The following is an 18939-nucleotide window of genomic DNA, read 5'->3' on the forward strand; positions in this document are numbered from 1 at the left end:
TGTGGTGGATACAAATACGCTCAGCACCTTCGCCAGCAACATCACGTCCGCCCTCGAGCGATGCAACAGGAGTCGTGCCACGTCCCTGATGGTTGTAATCCACTCTGGTAATAGGAAAACCATGACCTGAGCTGTGTCTAGAGTAGCTCCCAAGTGTTGTAAATGTTGCGTAGGATCTAGGTGACTCTTTTCGAAGTTGGCCAAGAATCCATGGTCCATCAGGGTTTTGACGGTGCAACAAACGTGAATCGAGGCCTGGTCCCTGGATTCCACCCAGAGCAGTAGGTCATCCAGATATGGATAAATATGGACCCCCTGGAGACAGAGATGATTAACCAGGATGACCATTACCTTGGTAAACACTCTCGGAGCTGACGAGAGACAGAACAGCATGGCCCAATATTGAAAATGTTGCTGGCCAAACACAAACCTGAGGAAGCATCTATGGTCAGGGCAGATCGGAACATGGAAATACGCCTCCTTCAGGTTGATGGAGGCCAAGAAGTCCCCCTCATGCAGAGCTTCTATGATCGAGGCTATGGACTCCATTTTGAAGTGCCTGTATTTCACAAACCTGTTGAGAAACTTGAGGTCTAGCACACCACTCCACAAAAGATCTCTCTTGGGAACTGCAAACAAGACAGAGTGGACCCTCGCAGAATGTTTAGCTAGCGGTACTGGTTCTATGGCTGCTATCTCGAGAAGGTGCCTTATGGCTTCCTTCATTGTCCTTTGCCTCTCTTGAGAATGGGGCAGAGGGTAGGCAAGAAACCTGTTGGGGGGGGTTAACCAAAACTATTTTGTAACCATGTCCTATGAGGCCTCTGACCCAAGAGTCCATCATCAAACGTAGCCACTTTTCTGCATTATGCAGTAATCTGTCTCTGACGTGAATGGCGTCAGCATTGCCTCAGCTGACGAGCTCCCCTTCCAGATGATGAGGACAAGGAACCTTGTCTTCCCTGGTGTCAGATTGGCCCTGGAATCGTTGTTTGGGCCAAGTTCCACTAGAAGATTGAAAATTGGTGCATCGAAAATCGCAGCCTCTCCCACCAGGCTGCGTTCCTCAAAATGGCTGAAATGGATGGTATGGATCTAATCTCCTAAACGACCTTCGGTCCTCCTTTTTGTTTGCGTCTAAGACCGGCTTCTGCTTTTCCTTGGGGTCTACAAAAACTGCTTTGAGGGCCTCTTCCCCAAACAAGCATTGCCCCTGTATATGGAGCCATAGACAGATTGACTCTGGCCGTGATATCTACATCCTAGTGCCGGAGCCAGAGTGTCTTCCATGCAACTACTTTGGCCGCCAGAGCCTGTGCTGCATAGTGAGTCGGGTCCAGGGTGGTGTCGGCCACAAATGCAGCTGACTTGTGAAGTTTCAAAAGAACCCTTCTGAGTTTAGCAGGGTCAGGATTGGGGTCGTCGAGAAGTTTGTCTAGCCACATCATGGAAGCTCTGGTAAAATTCAAAGCTGCACAAGAAGCCTGGATGGTATGGGCAGTTTCCTCATGGTTTTTATGAAGTACAGTCTCCATTCTGACAGGTCCTTGACCTGAGAGTCCCCTTCTTTTGGAAGGAGAGACCTGGATACCAAACTCAAAATTGGCCCATCCATGAGTGGAATGTTCAGGCAATTCATAAAGTCTGAAGCCAAGGCATAATGTTTACTAGCCAGGGCCAAAAATCTTTGAGCATCCAGGGGTTGATCCCATTCCTCCTTAGCCAGTTTATCAATGGGGTCTGGAATGGGGAGATAATTATCTTATGATCTGGGGGTTTTCAGAATCCTGGCCCCCTTCACTGGGGAAGAGGTTGGTTTGGCCTGCGGGGATTGGAGACCAAGAGTTTCCAGTGTTCTGCAAAATAATGGAAAGTAGTCTGTCGAGTCAAACAAGCAGTAAGAGGTATACTCCACCTCTGATTCATCACTCCACTCATCTCCATCAGCCTTGAGTAGGAATGAGGGATCCCCTGAATCTATCACCTTGCCTCCAATTCTGCCTCTGGTAACATCAATGGGATTCGGTGAGACTACTCAAGCTTCATCTGGATGGCAGCGATTCATAGTAGAGCTGGTGCAAAGTTGCATATAAGCCAATCCCTGAGAGGCTGGCACGGCCTGGGCCAGAGGGTTCACCAGTGGCAGCGACTGCGCTTTCAAAAAAAGAACCCAACAGGGTGTCCTTCAGCTGAGAGACAAATTCTGGAGTCAACTGCAACCCCAGCAGAGGAACTTGTGTGCCCACCTGAGGTTCCAGAGTCACTGAATTCACCTGTTGAGGCAGAGATGAGACAGTCGCATCAGACTGGTAAGAACCTTGGGCGCTAGCCATTGAAGTGGGCTGATGGTCCAAGGATGTCTGAGTAGGAAAGCCTTCGAAGTCCTCCACCAATGACCCTGCAGGTGAGTGAAAGAGGGCTGTTAATCTCTCCTGACCAGTCTCCTGCTCAATAACAGTGGCCGAGGTAGACGGCACTTCCGGCGAGGTTGGAGAAGACACATAGTGTGCTCGTCTAGCAGCCAGCTGGGTAGAAGTGTGTTTAGTTTTGGCCAGCCATGGAACGGTGCTTGGAAGTCTTGTGCCTAGTAGCCTTGTGACGAGGCGTGGTGGTGACTGTGCACTGCTGTTGTACCGCCAGTGCCTGGCCTGCAGCTGGAGCTTGATCTGCCATGTTATACACACACATGAGCGAGGGGTGCGGTATCTTTAGTCAAACACATGCACTGGAAGAGGAGTGTGATGTGAATAGAGAGCACGGGTACACGGCCACGGACAAGGGGAGAGGTACAGCCCCAGTTTCACTTCTAGCGCTGAGTATGATGAAGTAGGAGCTCAGGTACATGCACAAGGTAGAAGGGGGCAGTACAGCTCCAATGAATTCTCAAATTCTTGGTCGTCTCACACCGCTTTTAAAAAAAAAAAAAAAATCTAGAATGAGGCAATCTATACCCTCCCTGCCTTCGGCTGAAATAGGAAGAGGGTAGAGAATAAATGAAGAAAGGTGCAGACAGAAGGCTAAACAACAACAAAAGGCAGGAAAAATCACACAAAATGGTGGGCGGGCAGGCGGCGAAAGAAAAAGGACAAGCAAAATGGCAGCCTTCAAAGGGCGGGAAAAGAGGCGTCCCACAGGGGGAGAGAAACCCCAAGCACCCTACAGCTAATGGAGAGGCCTCAGGAGTCAGGCCGCACCGGCGAGTCCCAGAGTGAAAGTGGTGAGCAAAAGCCGCTAAATGGGCCACAGCCACAAGGCCCCATCAGACAGAGCTGGCAGGGAGCGCTGCCAAAACGCCAGCTGCAGTCAAAAGCTGCCAGTTGGAGTCGCCGCTGCGAACTCCAAACCAGCAAAGGTGTGAATCGGGCCCGCAGCCGCAAGCCCAAAAGACCCTGAACTCTGAGGCCACTGGTTGGATCCGCAGCCACAAACTCCACCCAGACAAGGGGAGAAGTCGGGCCCACCACCACAAGGCCAAGGCAACCACACGCAGCATCAAAGGCAGCCTAATAAAGCTGCAGCTGCGAGCTCCCAACAGGCAGGGGGGAAATTGGGTCCACAGCTGCGAGCCCAAAGTAAAAAAAGGTAAAAAGACCCCGCGAGGAGCAAGGCGAGATCTGTGGGGCCGTGGCCACAAGCCCTGCATGGAGTGTCTGCAAAAGAAATCATTATTATTATTATTTATTAGATTTGTTAGACGCCCATCTGGCAGAGATTAATCTGCCACTCTGGGCGACGTACAACAAAACACAAATACATTCCACATAAAAACATAAACAGAAAACATTAAAAAATTAACCCCCCCTAGAACTGCAATCTGCCAGCCTAACCTCCCTCCCATGCCTGGTTAAAGAGCCAGGTCTTCAAGGCCCATCGAAAACACAGCAAGGAGGGGGCCTGGCAAAGGTTGATTGGCAAGGAGTTCCAAAGTTAGGGAGCCACGACTGAGAAGGCTCTAGACCTGGTCCTCACCAATCTAGCTGCTTTTATGGGGGGAATAAGGAGTAGACCATTCATGGACGATCTTGTTAGCTGACACCCTTGGTGAGAGTGGAGACGTCCCTTTAGGTAGAGTGGGCCAGCTTCAAATAGGGCCTTAAATGTTAAAACCAGGACCTTGAATTTGGCCCGAGCAGCCACCGGTAACCAGTGCAGCTCCTTGAGGACTGGGGTAATATGATCTCGGCGGTGGCTGCCTTTAATCAGGCGAGCCGCCGCATTCTGCACTAGCTGCAGCTTACGAACCGTTTTCCAGGGAAGACCCACATATAAAGCATTACAGTAGTCCAAACGAGACAGAACCAAAGCATGTACTACTGAAGGGAGCAGGCAGCTCGGGAGGTAAGGGCGTATCCTACGTATGAGGAGAAGTTGATAAAGAGCTGCCCGAGTAATGGCTGTCACCTGCACCTCCACAGATAACTGGGAGTCAAAAATGACCCCCAAACTCGGGACCTGGTCTCTCAGGGGCAATTGTACCCCGTTGAGCACCACATCAGTGATCCCCAACCTGTCTTTGTCACCCACCAACAGTACCTCAGTTTTATCAGGATTCAGCCTAAGCTTATTCCTGCTCATCCAATCCCTCAACGACTCCAGACACTTAGATAACATTTCTATCACTGCCAGTGGGGAGGATTTAAATGAGAGGAAAATCTGTGTATCGTCTGCATATTGATGGAATTGCATACCGGATCTCCTAATGATATCTCCCAGCGGCCTTATATAGACGTTGAATAACATTGGGGAGAGGATGGAGCCCTGTAGCACCCCGCAAGTGAGGGGCCAGGGCTCAGAGACCTCATCTCCCAACACCACTCTCTGGTATCTCCCAAAGAGGAATGGAAGCACCGTAAAAATGTGCCTCCAATACCTAGATTCTCTAGGCAATTCAACAAGATAGCGTGGTCAACAGTGTCAAAGGCTGCTGACAGATCCAAGAGAACAAGGAGGGTAAATTCCCCTCTATCCAGTGCCCTTCTCATATTGTCCACCACAGCAACCAGCGCTGTTTCTGTCCCATGTCTGGGTCTGAAACCTGATTGAAATGGGTCAAGGTAATTCACTTCCTCTAAGTACGCTTGTAGTTGGTTTGCCACCACCTGCTCGACCACCTTACCAAGGAATGGTAAGTTTGAAACTGGGCGGAAGTTGTTTAAATTCTGGGGGTCTAAGGAGGCCTTTTTCAGAATTGGAGTTATTACTGCCTCCTTAAAGGCAGATGGCAGATGACCTTCGTCAAGGGATGCATTAACCACTGCCTTGATCCCCTTGCTCAGTTTGTCTTTGCAGCTCATAATGAGCCACGCTGGGCAAGGGTCGAGTATGCAGGAGGTTGGTTTAAGCGAGGAGAGGACCCTAACTACTTCCTCAGAGGCAAGGAGCTGAAAACGGCCCCACAACCCTAAGAAAGAGAGAGGTTTGCAGGTCGCAGCAGAAAGCCGACAACCTAAAAAGGGTGTGTGAAAATAATCAATGAGTTTTAAACAAAAGGCAAGGCTTGCCAGCCTCAGCCACAAGCCAGCAACCTAAAAGGAAGGGTTGAAATAATCCACTAATTATTAAAACTCCCTTAAGAACAGACTAAAAAACTCACACACTAACCCCAAACAACACACACAAAATACAGCCTACATACACAAAATAGGAAGAACAAACAGCCTCAGACCAAGACAAGAATGAACTGGAGTGAGAGGGGCATGAGCAGCCCAGGTCTTGACTTCAGTACATTCTTGCCTTCGGATGCTAGATGGTGCTATAACCCACGTGATGGCATGCTACCTGGGGAAAATTATTCAAACACAAAAAATGATGCTCTCATAGCTTTCTTGTAATTGCTACAAACAACAATCTTAGTGTCATCATAAATTTTAAAATATGTAGTATTTCTAAAGATCGGGTCCAGAAGAGCCTTAAGTGTATGTAAATGCTTCTATGTTTACACTAGGATTTCATCTTCTTTGTCTTCTGACATGTAGTTCCATTCCTGCGTCAATGCTGCACTCCCTCCTCAACATCAGTAGTTTGTCAGGTAGCACATAGAACTGCCACTGGAAAGAGGTAAACACCTGGAAATCCCAGAATACACACAGATGTTCTTTCCAGTGCCTTTTAGAGTCTGGTCTTAAAAGTTAACATTTTGCTATGATCAAAAGAACAAGACCACACTTACAAAGTTGATCCAGAGCAGTTATCTGTAAGAATGAGTCTTGGTCTGTCTATCTGCTGGTCAGTGAAAGGGGAACTCGACCTGGACCCTGAGCTTCCGGATGACATACCACGTAAGTGCATTTGAGACAAATAATCAGGAGCAGGATCAATCTGAAGTGGCAGGTGATTACTATGGAGATCATCTGTAGCCCGTGAATCCATGATTCCACACATCAGAATATGAGAAAGGCTGCAGTCATCACAAGTACATCTGTTTATGAATTTAAAATATAGCATCAGCAAAACAATTTTTATTAAGTTACATTAAACATACTAGCCTTGATCCAGCTGTAGTACTGGACAATCACACATAGCAGCCAGTATCCTAATACTAATTGCATTCCCATTTTCATTAAAGTATGCATCCAGATCAATAGTGCCTCAGTTAGCATGACAATGTGTGTCCAGATGCACATCCACACAGACACCATATGTTGTAGGCTGCTTATATGCACATCAGAGCACAGCAACTGTGTTTTATGTCATTTATTCAAACCAGAAATATTAGAATGTGAGGTGAAAGCTGCTCTTAAAAACTTGGAAGAAAAAAAATCACCCGGAACAGATGGCATACCGATAGAGTTGCTACAAGCTACCGAGACTGAATCTGTCCAAATTTTGACAAAAATCTGTCACGAAATATGGAAACTAAACAATGGCCCACAGACCAGGAGTGTTCAATATACATCCCAATCCCAAAGAAAGGGGATCCCAGGAAATGCAGTAATTATCAAACTAGTGCCTTAATGTCCCATGCAAGTCAAGTAATGCTCAGGATTCTACAACAAAGGCTCTTACCCTATATGGAGTGAGAAATGCCAGATGTCCAAGCCGGATTTAGAAAGGGAAGAGGTACCAGAGATCATACTGCAAACATACGTTGGATAATGGAACAGACCAAGGAATTTCAGAAGGAAATTACCCTCTGCTTTGTAGGTTACAGCAAAGCCTTTGACTGTGTAGATCATGAAAGCCTATGGAATGTTTTAAAAGAAATGGAGGTGCCACCGTATTTGATTGTCCTGATGCGCAGCCTATACTCTGCACAAGAGGCTACTGTAAGGACAGAATATCGAGAAACCGATACCGTACAGAAAGCGGGATTGGACCAAGATGAAGGAGATGTGAAAATTGGAGGGAGAAATATCAATAATTTAAGATACACAGACGATACCATACTATTAGCAGAAACCAGTAATATCTGAAATGAATGCTGTTGGAAGTTAAAGAGAAAAGCACAAAAGGAGGACTACAGCTGAACGTCAAGAAGACTAAAGTAATGACAACAAAAGATTTATGTAACTTTAAAGTTGACAATGAGCACATCGAACTTGTCAAGGATTATCAATACCTTGGCACAGTCATTAACCAAAATGGAGACAATATTCAAGAAATCAGAAGAAGGCTAGGACTGGGGAGGGCAGCAATGAGAGAACTAGAAAAGGTCCTCAAATGCAAAGATGTATCACTGAACACTAAAGTCAGGATCATTCAGACCACGGTATTCCCAATCTCTATGTGCAGATGTGAAAGTTGGACAGTGAAAAAAGTGGATAAGAGAAAAATCGACTCATTTGAAATGTAGTGTTGGAGGAGAGCTTTGTGGATACCATGGATCGTGAAAAAGACAAATAATTGGGTGTTAGAACAAATTAAACCAGTACTATCGTTATAAGCTAAAATAGTAAAACTGAGGTTATCATACTTTGGACACATAATGAGAAGCCATGATTCACTAGAAAAGACCATAACGCTGGGAAAAACAGAAGGGAGTAGAAAAAGAGGAAGGCCAAAGGAGAGATGGATTGATTCCATAAAGGAAGTCACAGACCTGAACTTACAAGATCTGAACAGGGTGGTTCATGACAGATGCTCTTGGAGGTCACTGATTTATAGGGTCGCCTTAAGTCGTAATCAACTTGAAGGCACATAACAACAAACAACAATGTCTGAAGGTTTAATAATTTATTATAAAATAATATTTAAGTAGTATTTAATTACTATAATAGTAAAATATTATCTACTTACTTGTGCCTGTAATTGCAATTGGGACAGTCAGAAATACTTAGTCGTGATGACAACAGATGTCTCATTGTGTCTGTAAAGTTATTTTCTTCAGATACTGCTTTCTTGCTGTTTCGCTAGAATTAGGAAGAGAAGTACTATGAGCTATTTTCAGTACAATGTTTACCTGTAGTCAATAGACTCAATTAAAAATACCCTCATATGATAATACACACACTGTACCTAAAAAATTCTCAAGTTAGAAATAGCAAATGCTAGTCAGCACATCTCTTCAAAAACCAAACCAAAGCCTCCTTCAGAGGCTTACAAATTACATTTCCTGGGGAGAGGATAAGTTACCCTCAGGTGACAAGGATTCATCAAGACTCATGTCTGTAGTTAGGTTAAATATGAGCCTGCTCTTAAATAAAAAAAATATTACAAACATTCGGTTCAGAACTTAATGAAGATTCAATACCCATGCATAATAATTGATTAATACTTTCACACTGACATGTCAAAGCCTTCTGGTTTGTTTTTAAAATAGCAAAGCTATTGCAGCTGCCTTTTTGTAGCTAATTGTGAGCCTACAATTATTAAACTGATTTCTGGCTATTTATCAGTACAGTAGGGCCCCGCTTTTCGGTGTTCCGCTAATACGGCGGCTTTCAAATAGAGTAAGGCCCCACTCATACGGCACTTGTTCTGCTTTTACGGCATTGGTCGGGCGTCAGGCACCATTTTATTGATGGAGTTCCGCTTTTCAGCAGGTTTTACTTTTATGCGGAGGTTTGGAACGTCACCCGCCGTATGAGTGGGGCCCTACTGTACTGATGTATTGGCTATTTACCAGCAGCATGCCCTGAAACTAAGCTGTTTGAAATTTGCTAGGCTAGTCATTATTTGTATTTGAAAAAAGATGCAGCTACTTATATTTTAATAAGAAACAGGCTGAAACTTTACTTGGAACTAAGTCTGACATCAAAAGGGCTAATTTCCAAACAAACATAGTTGGGACTGCAACCCTATACACATATATCTGAGAGTTAGCCCCAGTGAGCAAAGCAGAATTTCTCCTGAGTAAATGCAAGATCAGGCTTCATGTGTCAGTCTAAACATGCTTTTTTTTTTTGTCAGGACAGGGAGAAGGAGAATTGTTTCTTTGAACATATCTCAAGAAAGATATATTTTTAGGAGTCCATCTTCTGGTTCACTTTTTCTTACTCCACTAATCCAAGAACAGCTAGATCAAAAAAGAAACTAGATACAAAAAAAGACTGGGAGCGCTGGAGGCAGCGGCGGCGTTGCTGGAGGACTTTTGGCGAAAAGACTCGGGCAGCAGCAGTAGGGAACCGCGCTCTGTGCTTGAATCCTAGGAAGATGGAGGGGTTTTTAGGCAGATGATTCCCACGTCCAGGAGATAGGCAAGTTACCTGTTTTGGATGGGGTCGTGCTCCCTCTGAAGGAGCAGATCCATAGCTTCAGGATACTCCTGGATTAATCCTTGTCACTAGAGGCCCATGTATCCTCTGTGGCTAGGAGTGCCTTTTACCAGCTTTGTCTAGTTTGTTAGCTATAGCTGCTCCTGGACAGAGATAGCCTGACCACTGTAATCCATGCACTGGTGATCTCAAGGCTGGATTATTGCAATGTGCTTTATGTGTGGTTGCCCTAGGGCATGGTTCAGAGGTTCAGCTGGTGCAAAATACAGCAGCCAGACTGCTGATGAGGACACATGGCGGCCAATATGTGACACCACTGTTAAAACATCTGCACTGGCTCCCCATCTATTACCGAGCCAGGTTCAAGGTCCTTGCATTAATTTACAAATCCCTTGGGTCCAGAGTCTCATATCCCATCTTAATCACCAAGATCATCTGCAGGAGCAGCCTTGGTCATCCCGAGTTGGTGAGGCTCATTTGTGGTGACTGGTTAGCCAGCCAGATGGGTGACTAAGAAATCCAATAAATAAATAAATAAATTTAACATCACCACGAAATCAAACCTTCAGTGTTATCAGCCCAGTTGCTCTACCAACAGAGATTCAGCAGGCGCTTTCTGTTTTGACCTTTAAATACCTGCTAAAAATGTTTCTGTTCCACCAGGCTTACACGGGCCATTAAAAAGACATCTTTTTTGCAGTAGTTGACCTTTGTCTTCACTGTATTATTAATGGTTTTTACTGTATGGTTTTCATTTGTTGTAAACCACTTTGATGTTTTTTGAAATGAAATAGCAGTATATAAATATGTTCATAAATATTGAGACCCCATACCTGATGTGGTCTTCAGAGAACTGGCAGCTTTTCTTTTTTTGTAAAGTATGCAGAACTGGCCATATGACATAATGGGCATATGACTGCTTTATGTATTTATTTTTTTATTGCAGCTTTTCTTGATACATCAAACACATTCATTGCACTGAGTGAACATTCTTCAATACTGCAAGATATTCTTGTCGGACGTGAAGAATTCTGCAAGGCAACTGAAGGTGTTCAGTTGGAAACACAGCATAGTACTGGATAGTTTACAAAAAGTTCTTACATTTCTTTCACAAATTTTCAAGCACTAGGACTCTTTGACTACTACTGCCCACTGAGGCTTTCACATCCATTCTTTGAATTTAAGATTATGCAAGAGAATTGATGCAATTTCATGACAACTTTCTGAAAAATCAGGAATTTCATTCCGGAATCAAAACTGAATTCCACAAGTATTCCTTTACAACCTGAAGAATATGTAACTTAAGTAATTTTTGCTGAGTCCTGTTGATTTGACTAGCACAGTCAATGTTGATGCTGTAAGTACGCTGCAATTAAAGAATTTATTAACCCAATTCGACAATACAATGGTAGATTCAAGTTGCTACATCAGAATCTGCCTGCTTGTGTTTGACCAATTTGGTTTTGTTTCGATTTTAACAAGGACAGCTCCAAAAAACTTAAAGAACATGAGGGAAGTGTCTGCTGGCACAAAGAGCACCTCGATTCCTTTTATGACAGTAAAAAAGCAAGGAACACCACTTTTTAATATCAGTTCTGGAAAGGCTATTAGGATTGCAGTCAGGGTTATCTCCCCGAATTCTGCAGAAAATGGTGAGCTTCATCAGAAAGCACTCATTACGGACTAGAAGATCCTGGTAGATTTTAGAAACTCTCCCGCAAAAGATGTCTTCGTGCATCCTAAAGCAAAAATATACAACAATGTTTAACAGAAAATACCTTCAAATAAAACTGGAGATGTAATGAAGAGAATCCAGTAGAGTATATTTGAAAGAAAAAATGGGCAAGGCATGAGTGCTCACATCCATCAACTCTCATACCATTTGCTTTGTGTCCTGTTGGTAACTTGATAAACAAATGTGACAAGTCCATTCTGTAAAGGCACTTAGAAAATTGTGTGACAAGTGATCCACCAATTACTGCGGTCTGTGAAGATGGAATGTTTTCTTTTCATCTCTTTAGAAAATTGCCAATCATGTTTGGGCAACTTTCTCTCCACATTCTGTGAAAAGTGCAGTATAACAGCTTAATGATTTGATGCCGTATGAGGCAGAGCTATTTCACCATCTATTAACGTTTTGTAGCAAGACAAAATATGTAACGCTGAAGAGAAAGGGTTACAGTTCAAGATTTCTGATGCAGCTTATCAGATGACTTTTGAAAACACTGCAGAACAACTGTAATCAATCACTAGTTTTATGTGTAATTAAGGGGTTGAAGAAGGATGGCACTATTTGCACCAGGAAGGTCTAGGTCTCATTTAATATGATAGTCATTTAGGGGCATAAATAAGAGGAGGGTGATTAGAAGATAAGAGACTTAAGAAATTTAAAACAGGGATTTCCTATCTGCCATGAACTCACTAGGTGGTCTTATGAAAGCCACTCTCTCTCAGCCTTTGTTCCCTATTACTGCCAATCTACAATATGAGGACAAGAATTTTTACAGGGAATGCAGATATACTACAACTGTGTGGCGGTGAGGACAGCGAAGAAGGCCTACTTCTCTGCCTCCATTGCATCCCCAAGTAGCCATCCAGTGGAGCTTTTTCGTATTGTCAGGGGTCTGTTGACATCAACTCCAAGAAAGGGAGTTTTAGACCCTTCGGAGGCCCACTGTGAATTGTTTGCAAGGCACTTTGAGGGTAAAGTTGCTTGCCCCCGTAGGAAACATGATGACCCATCCACATTACTGTAGTCCCCATTGAGGTATCCAGTGCAATGCCTGCTGCAATTTCGTGGGATCAGTTTCAGTTGATGCGGGCTGATCACATTGACAAGGTGCTTATGACGATGTGACCAACATGGTCTCTTGACCCTTGTCCTTCTTGGCTTATTAAAGCTTGGGGTATGACTGAGTGGACCCAGGGTGTGGTCAACGTATCTTTACGGCAGTGGTCACAGCTGCCCTGAAAGAGACAGTGATCCAATCGCTCCTGAAAAAGCCTATCCTGGATCCATTGGTTTGTGACAACTATCGCCCAGTTGCAAATACCCTCTTTTTAGGGAAGGTGATCGAGAAGGTTGTGATGTAGTAATTGCAAATACTCTTGGATGAAACAGATTATCTTGCCCCATTCCAATCTGGGTTCAGGCCTGGTTATGCATGACCTTTATTGGAAGGAGGACAGGGGGAGTGCAACACTGTTATTCCTACTTGATCTTTCAGCGGCTTTTGATACTATTGACTATGGTATCCTTTTGAGCCAACTTAGTGAGATGGGTATCGGAGACACTGTTTTACAGTGGTTCCCATCCTACCTCCAGAGTTGTTTTCAGAGAACAGCTCCAGGTGATTGTCTTTCAGCTCCCTGGCAGTTGTGCTGTGGGGTGCCACAGGGTACCATTTTGTCCCCACTGCTGCTTAACATCTATATGAAGCCCTTGGGAGCAGTCATCAGGAGATTTGGAGCGACATGTCAGCAGTACGCTGATGATACCCAGCTCTATTTCTCTGTAACATCTGAAGCAGGAAAGCAAGCCCTAGATCAATCCCTGGACTCAGTGGTGGGCTGGATGAGGGCCAATAAACTAAGTCTGAATCCTAGCAAGATGAAGGCGCTGTGGGTTGGTGGTTCCAAAGTTTAGATAACTGGTCAATTGCTTGCTTTGGATGGGATCGTATTCCCTTTGAAACAGCAAGTCCATCGTCTGGGCATGCTCCTGGATCCATCATCATTAGAAGCGTTGATGACCTCAATGCCTAGGAGTGCTGTTTACCAGCTTTGGCCGTTTCTGGACCGGAATAGTCTGACCACTGTTGTCCATGCACTGGTAGCCTCCAGGCTGGATTATTGTAATGCGCTCTATGTGCGGCTGCCTTTGAGGTTGGTCTGGAAGCTGCAGTTGGTGCAAAATGCAGCAGCACAACTGTTTGCTGGGGCAGGTTATTGCCAACATGTCACCCTACTGCTGAAAGAATTGCACTGGCTGCCCATTAGCTACCAGGCTAAGTTCAAAATTCTGGTTTTGGTATACAAAGCCCTATACAGCTCAGGACCAGGACACGTGAAAGATCATCTAACCCCTTATATACCTAGCTGATCACTGTGGTCTACAGGTGAAGGCCTCCTGCAGATACCATCTTATGAGGAGGTCTGTTCTGCACAACATAGGAAGCAGACCTTTAGTGCTGCGGCACCTACCCTTTGGAATCCCCTCCTCTTAAATATTAGACAGCACCATCTCTGTTACCTTTTCGGAGCCTACTGAAGGCTATTTCTTGGAGGACTGCCAACACTTGTGTGGGGTGTGTGGGTCATCTGGACTCCCTTGTACCACCAAACCTTACTTTCCATGGAGAAACTGACCAGGCTCTGATAGATTTTTGCTAGAACCAAGAAGGCCAAAGCTAGCATAAAAGAGAACCGTAACACCAATAAGAAATATAGTTAGAAAATAAAAAGAATACAGTTGGGAATTGTATAACTGAATAAAACAAGTAAGTTAACTGGTCCTAGCTCTAATGCATATCCTAAAGAGCACTGGAGCATTCACTCTACCAGGAACAAAGGACACAGCATGCAAAGTGTTGCAGAGGTATGAAGCAAAAGTGTGGGGCACTGAAAGAACAATGAGAGCTAACTTTATAGTTCAAAGCACAGCAACTGGGGTGAGTCTCACTGATGAATCATAAGCTTATAAAACCACAAATTTCCAATGCCATGGTGGGCTGGCAGTTCTACAGCTACACCCAGGTTCCTAATTAGCAGGCCTCATTCCCTGAGCTTGAAGCACAGATAACACAGGGGCTCAACTAGCCGGAGATCATTCCATTTAGTGAGAACAAATTTTATCCCAGAGGTAAGATTTTACTCAGAGGTCTGAGGAAGGAAACATTTTCTTAATTGGAGAAGCCATTTTCTTGACATCACCCTAAGAACATAAGAACAGCCTTCTGGATCAGCCTAGTGGCCCATCAAGCAGGGTGGATAAAAATCAGTGATCTCAAAAATAAATGTCAAAAAATCCAGTTTTTAAAAATTTAAATCATTTTTTTAAAACAACTTTAATAAAATACTAAATTTCTCATTCAATTCTTATTACAAACATGCTAAACATACACTTATTGTTTCATTACAACAAATTAATGGATCTATTACTCTCACACACATTGAATTACCTACCAATCAAACATGGGCATTCACTTCAGTTTTTCATCTCATGAAAATGTCTCTGCCCAGCCAAACTACAATCTCTCGCTTCTTAGGAAGGAACACAGGAAGCTGCCTTATACTGAGTCAGACCCACTGGTCCATCTAGCTCAGTACTATCTATACTGACTGGTAGTGGGTCTCTAGGGTTTTTGAAAGGAAACTCACCCGCCCCACCTGGAGATGACAGGGACTCTTGGCAGTTCTGGACGTTCAGTTTCTGTTACTCTAACTAACGTTACATGTGCAAAGACACAGGCTGGATGAGAATGGGACTGTTGTTGTTCTGAGCCTATGTGGTCATGGAGCTGGGCCACACAAGGCAAAGGAGAGGCAATATAGAAAAGGAGAGTTGGAGGCAGAGTAGATAGAAAGAAACAGTGGAGAGGACTGGAAATACATTATAGTATAGACACAGCTTCAGTTCCTATATTGCCCCACACTTTTGCCACAGAAGAACTGTCATGGCTTCTGGGCATAAGAGAGGCCCTATCCGGGAATATTTTGAAAAAATTCCTTCTCTAGGAAAGAAAGGAAAATGTGTGAAGTGTAAACAGTGCAAGAAGGAGATGCAGGGCCTAGTTGCAAGAATGATGAAACACCATAATGAAACCTGCTTAATGAGAGAAAATGAAGTAGATGAAAGTATGTACAGGTCTGAAGAACAACATGGATCAACTGGTTAGTAAAATGAATAATTCACTTTGTAATGCATTATGGGAATGCATCATTTGTCAAGACTGTCTTTTAGTGTTACTGTTAATTCAATAAGCTGTTTACTATGTTGGATATTAATAGGGGGAGAAAAGCTTAGCTCCTTATGGCTGGTTTAATCAATTAACTAGGTTCAGAATCTATAAGCCAAGTTTACAGCACAGAAAGATGCAGTTAAAAGTTGCCACTGGGTGTCATTTTCTTATTTTATGTTGCATAACACGCCCCTTATGTTGGAACATCATGACAGACCATGATGAAAATGCCCTATGTCTGTTCCTGTTTTACTTCAGCACAACTCAGCTTCCCTAGAACTCAAAAAAAAAGCATCTGCAGCTTGACATAGGCAATATTATGTACTATTTCCTAAACTGATAAAAAATCAAGCTATCTAAAGAATTACACAGTGTACCCTCATTGTAAAATGCTATACTGAGTTGTAAATTAACATGTTTTAGTAATCAGATTTACACCATTGTTTAAGAAACGTGAAGAACTTTAAGTGACAAGCTTGATTAAATCAACTGTTTCATTTGGCGATTGAAATCATGATTTAAATCAATTCACCCTGTCCAAATGCGCTCACACAATGGATTTGCATAATGGCATGATTTCAGCAGTTTTATTTTCAATACCTTTCCTAATGATCCTTAGCATGTAATTTGCATTTTTCACAGCTGCTGCACACTGGGCTGACTTCTTCATTGAGCTATCCACTATGACCCCATGGCCTCTTTCCTTTCTCAGTCACTGTCAGTTCAGACCCCATGAGCATATAAGTGAAATTAAGTTTTTTGCCCCAACATGCATCACTTTACACTTGTTCACATAAAACTGCATTTGCCATTTTACCAACCACTCTCTCAGTTTGGAAAGATTCTATTGGAGCTCTTCACAACCGGTTTTTGTTTTAACAACCAAGGTTGAAGAACAGTGAATTAGATATCACTGAAGGAAGATTGTTTTTATATACAAATATATTTCTTTAGAGAACTAGAATTTTTCTAATATTTTCTATTATAAAAATTCCCTCATTCTCTCAGCTAACATCCTCTCATTCTCGCTTTGGTGCTGTCTCCTTTGCCGGGTATCCATGGAGACTAGTATGCCTGGAATACTTGGTACAGCTTGACCGACCCCCCCCCCCCAGGTATGATATGATAAATGGAACAGGACTTGTACTGAACATTCCAGCTCTCCAAGGCCTGGGACAAAATAACACTGTAATGTAGCTAGCTCATAGCTGAAATGCGCTGGTATTAAAATTACTGAGAAATTACCTGATTGGCTAGAAGTTAATGTAGACAGTGTAACCACTATGTAATCACTATGTAACAGCTATGTAATGATCATGTATAACCCCTTGATTGGATATGCTAATATTTTTGTTCTAAAATGTATAAAAACCCTATGCAACCAGTGCCACATTGCAGAGCTCCACCAAACATGATGAGAGACTGACCGTGCGCACATAACTAATAAAGGCCTACCTGTGTTGCATGCCTGTGTTTTCAATTTCTTTGGACCCCCGGTCCAGCAGACCCCAAAATTCCCCGTCACATCTGGTGGCAGAAGTGGAATGTGACTGGGACACCAGATGAAACACAGAGACTGGATGGAGATGGGATGAAGGAATAGCGGAGGCGCCTCACAACCTAGCACTTGGTAAGAGATCCATTCCAAAATCTCATTCCTGGCTGTCCATTCTTCCCAGTTCCTCTGGGCTCCTGTTTCCATTGGCGATAAGAGTCCATTCCTATGTTATATTGATACAGGCTTGTAGCAAATGGATTAAGGGGAAAAGGGGGGGCATTGTGGGGCTTTCTTTGTTCCTGTTTCATTACTGCAGTTCTGTTGTTGATGGTATTGCAGGAGCTCTTACGCAGGCCTGAGTGTTGTGAGTGCATGTTGCTGAGTGTTTGAAAGGGGGAAGACGACCTGTCTAGCCAGCTAGGGGAAACCTGCTGACCCGGTAAAGATAAGGCATGCCCACCTTGTAAGAGGCTGACCCAGGATGGAGTTCCTCATGCAAACATACACCCAAACAGATTGTGTGACTGGATGCGAATGGAGGTCCTGCCCTATGTCTTGGACAGACTAGGAATAGGTTTTGACGGCCCCAGTTCAAACCTTGGATAGGCTGAACATGTAATATTGGCGGCCCAGTTTCAGTCTTGGCCAGGCTGAAACCATTAAGTTGGTTTCGGCGGCTTTTAAGAAAAAGTTCCAGTTCAGTTTCTGATAGGCTGAACCTATATTGGTATTGGTATTAATAGTGGCAGCCCCAGTTCAAGCCTTGGAGAGACTGAACCTAAATGAATAAAGCAGAAAATAAAACAAAAATAGAAAACAGAAAAACAAAGAAAAAAAACAAAGAAAAATAAGGAATAAAAGGGTAAAATTCATAATGCTGAAGATGGTAGGCTTGACTGGTAAACAAATTATTGAAATGATACAAGAGAACCCCAATTATTTCATGAGAGATTTTCCAAAAGCTTATCCAAATGGCCACACCCTGATATGGGTCAGGAGGAATCAAGCAGATGAACTAATGTTAACTATCTACATGGGAAACAGCATAACAATAGCTACTTTCCCATTAGATTCTCCAATAACAGGGTTCTGGGCAGGCCCCAGCATGGTTAAAACAGCATTTCTGCCTCGGGGCAGACTACCACTGGCAATAGAAGGGCACACATTGACAGAATGTACACCATGGCTGGTGCTGCACCCCAATTCACATTTACCAATGACACAAATCAACAAACTACTGGTGAAAAGCTTAGAGGAAGTCAAGCATACTGCCTAAAACACCAAAAAGGAGGTCCAAGCTTTTGCAATTGGTTTATTAAAAGTATATTTAGGAAAAAGGAAACGTTGGTTTGTTTTTGCACCCCCCTTTTTGATTCATATACCCCCTTGTGTGAATTGATTGAGTGCTCTCCTAATAAACGGAGACTTGACTGAATGAGTTTCCCTCCCCTTTCCTCTGGTGTATTCTGGTTTATGAGCCAGATCTAACTGTGGGAAAACGCTCTTTGTGCCGCTGTCTCACAGTTTTGCCTCTGTGCATTGCGTGGACAATGCTGTGCTGTGACAGACCCCATGATCAGAAATGGACTTCCAAAATAAGCCTTTCCCATGTGAGTAAAACAAACCCAAATGAGATGTTATAGATTCTTTCACTGAAACGGAAATGAAGTGTTGTCTAAATAATGATGTGAGAATGTTTTCCTGCTGTCTGACTCATGAGCAAAACACAGGTTTGCCTAGGTGACTTGAGCATGTAGCTGAAGCATATGTTCAACGCCTCCTCTTCCCCTGCTCTCTGGAGGGAGGCTTGAGATCAGTAAATAACTTA

General features: G+C 43.6%; 1 protein-coding gene across 8 annotated transcripts in view; it reads right to left on the bottom strand.

Annotated features, from left to right (window-relative positions):
• The window catches only part of FAM193A (family with sequence similarity 193 member A), a 119293-nt gene that overhangs the window by 73791 nt on the left and 26563 nt on the right, over nt 1-18939 (bottom strand). For 7 of the 8 annotated variants that reach the window (XR_009758207.1, XM_061587246.1, XM_061587236.1 and 4 more), the window contains 2 exons: nt 8236-8348; nt 6170-6418 (listed from right to left, as the gene is read on the bottom strand). Coding sequence is in view for 7 of the 8 variants with exons in the window: in XM_061587246.1 (XP_061443230.1) it covers nt 6170-6418; nt 8236-8348 (362 nt within the window). In the remaining variant the exon portion in view is untranslated. Of the gene's footprint in view, nt 1-6169; nt 6419-8235; nt 8349-10486; nt 10574-18939 lie in introns of those variants that run through there. The other variant, XM_061587292.1, reaches the window with a different exon arrangement.

This window comes from Rhineura floridana, chromosome 1 (genome assembly GCF_030035675.1).
Source record: "Rhineura floridana isolate rRhiFlo1 chromosome 1, rRhiFlo1.hap2, whole genome shotgun sequence".
NCBI classification, from domain to species: Eukaryota; Metazoa; Chordata; class Lepidosauria; order Squamata; family Rhineuridae; genus Rhineura; species Rhineura floridana.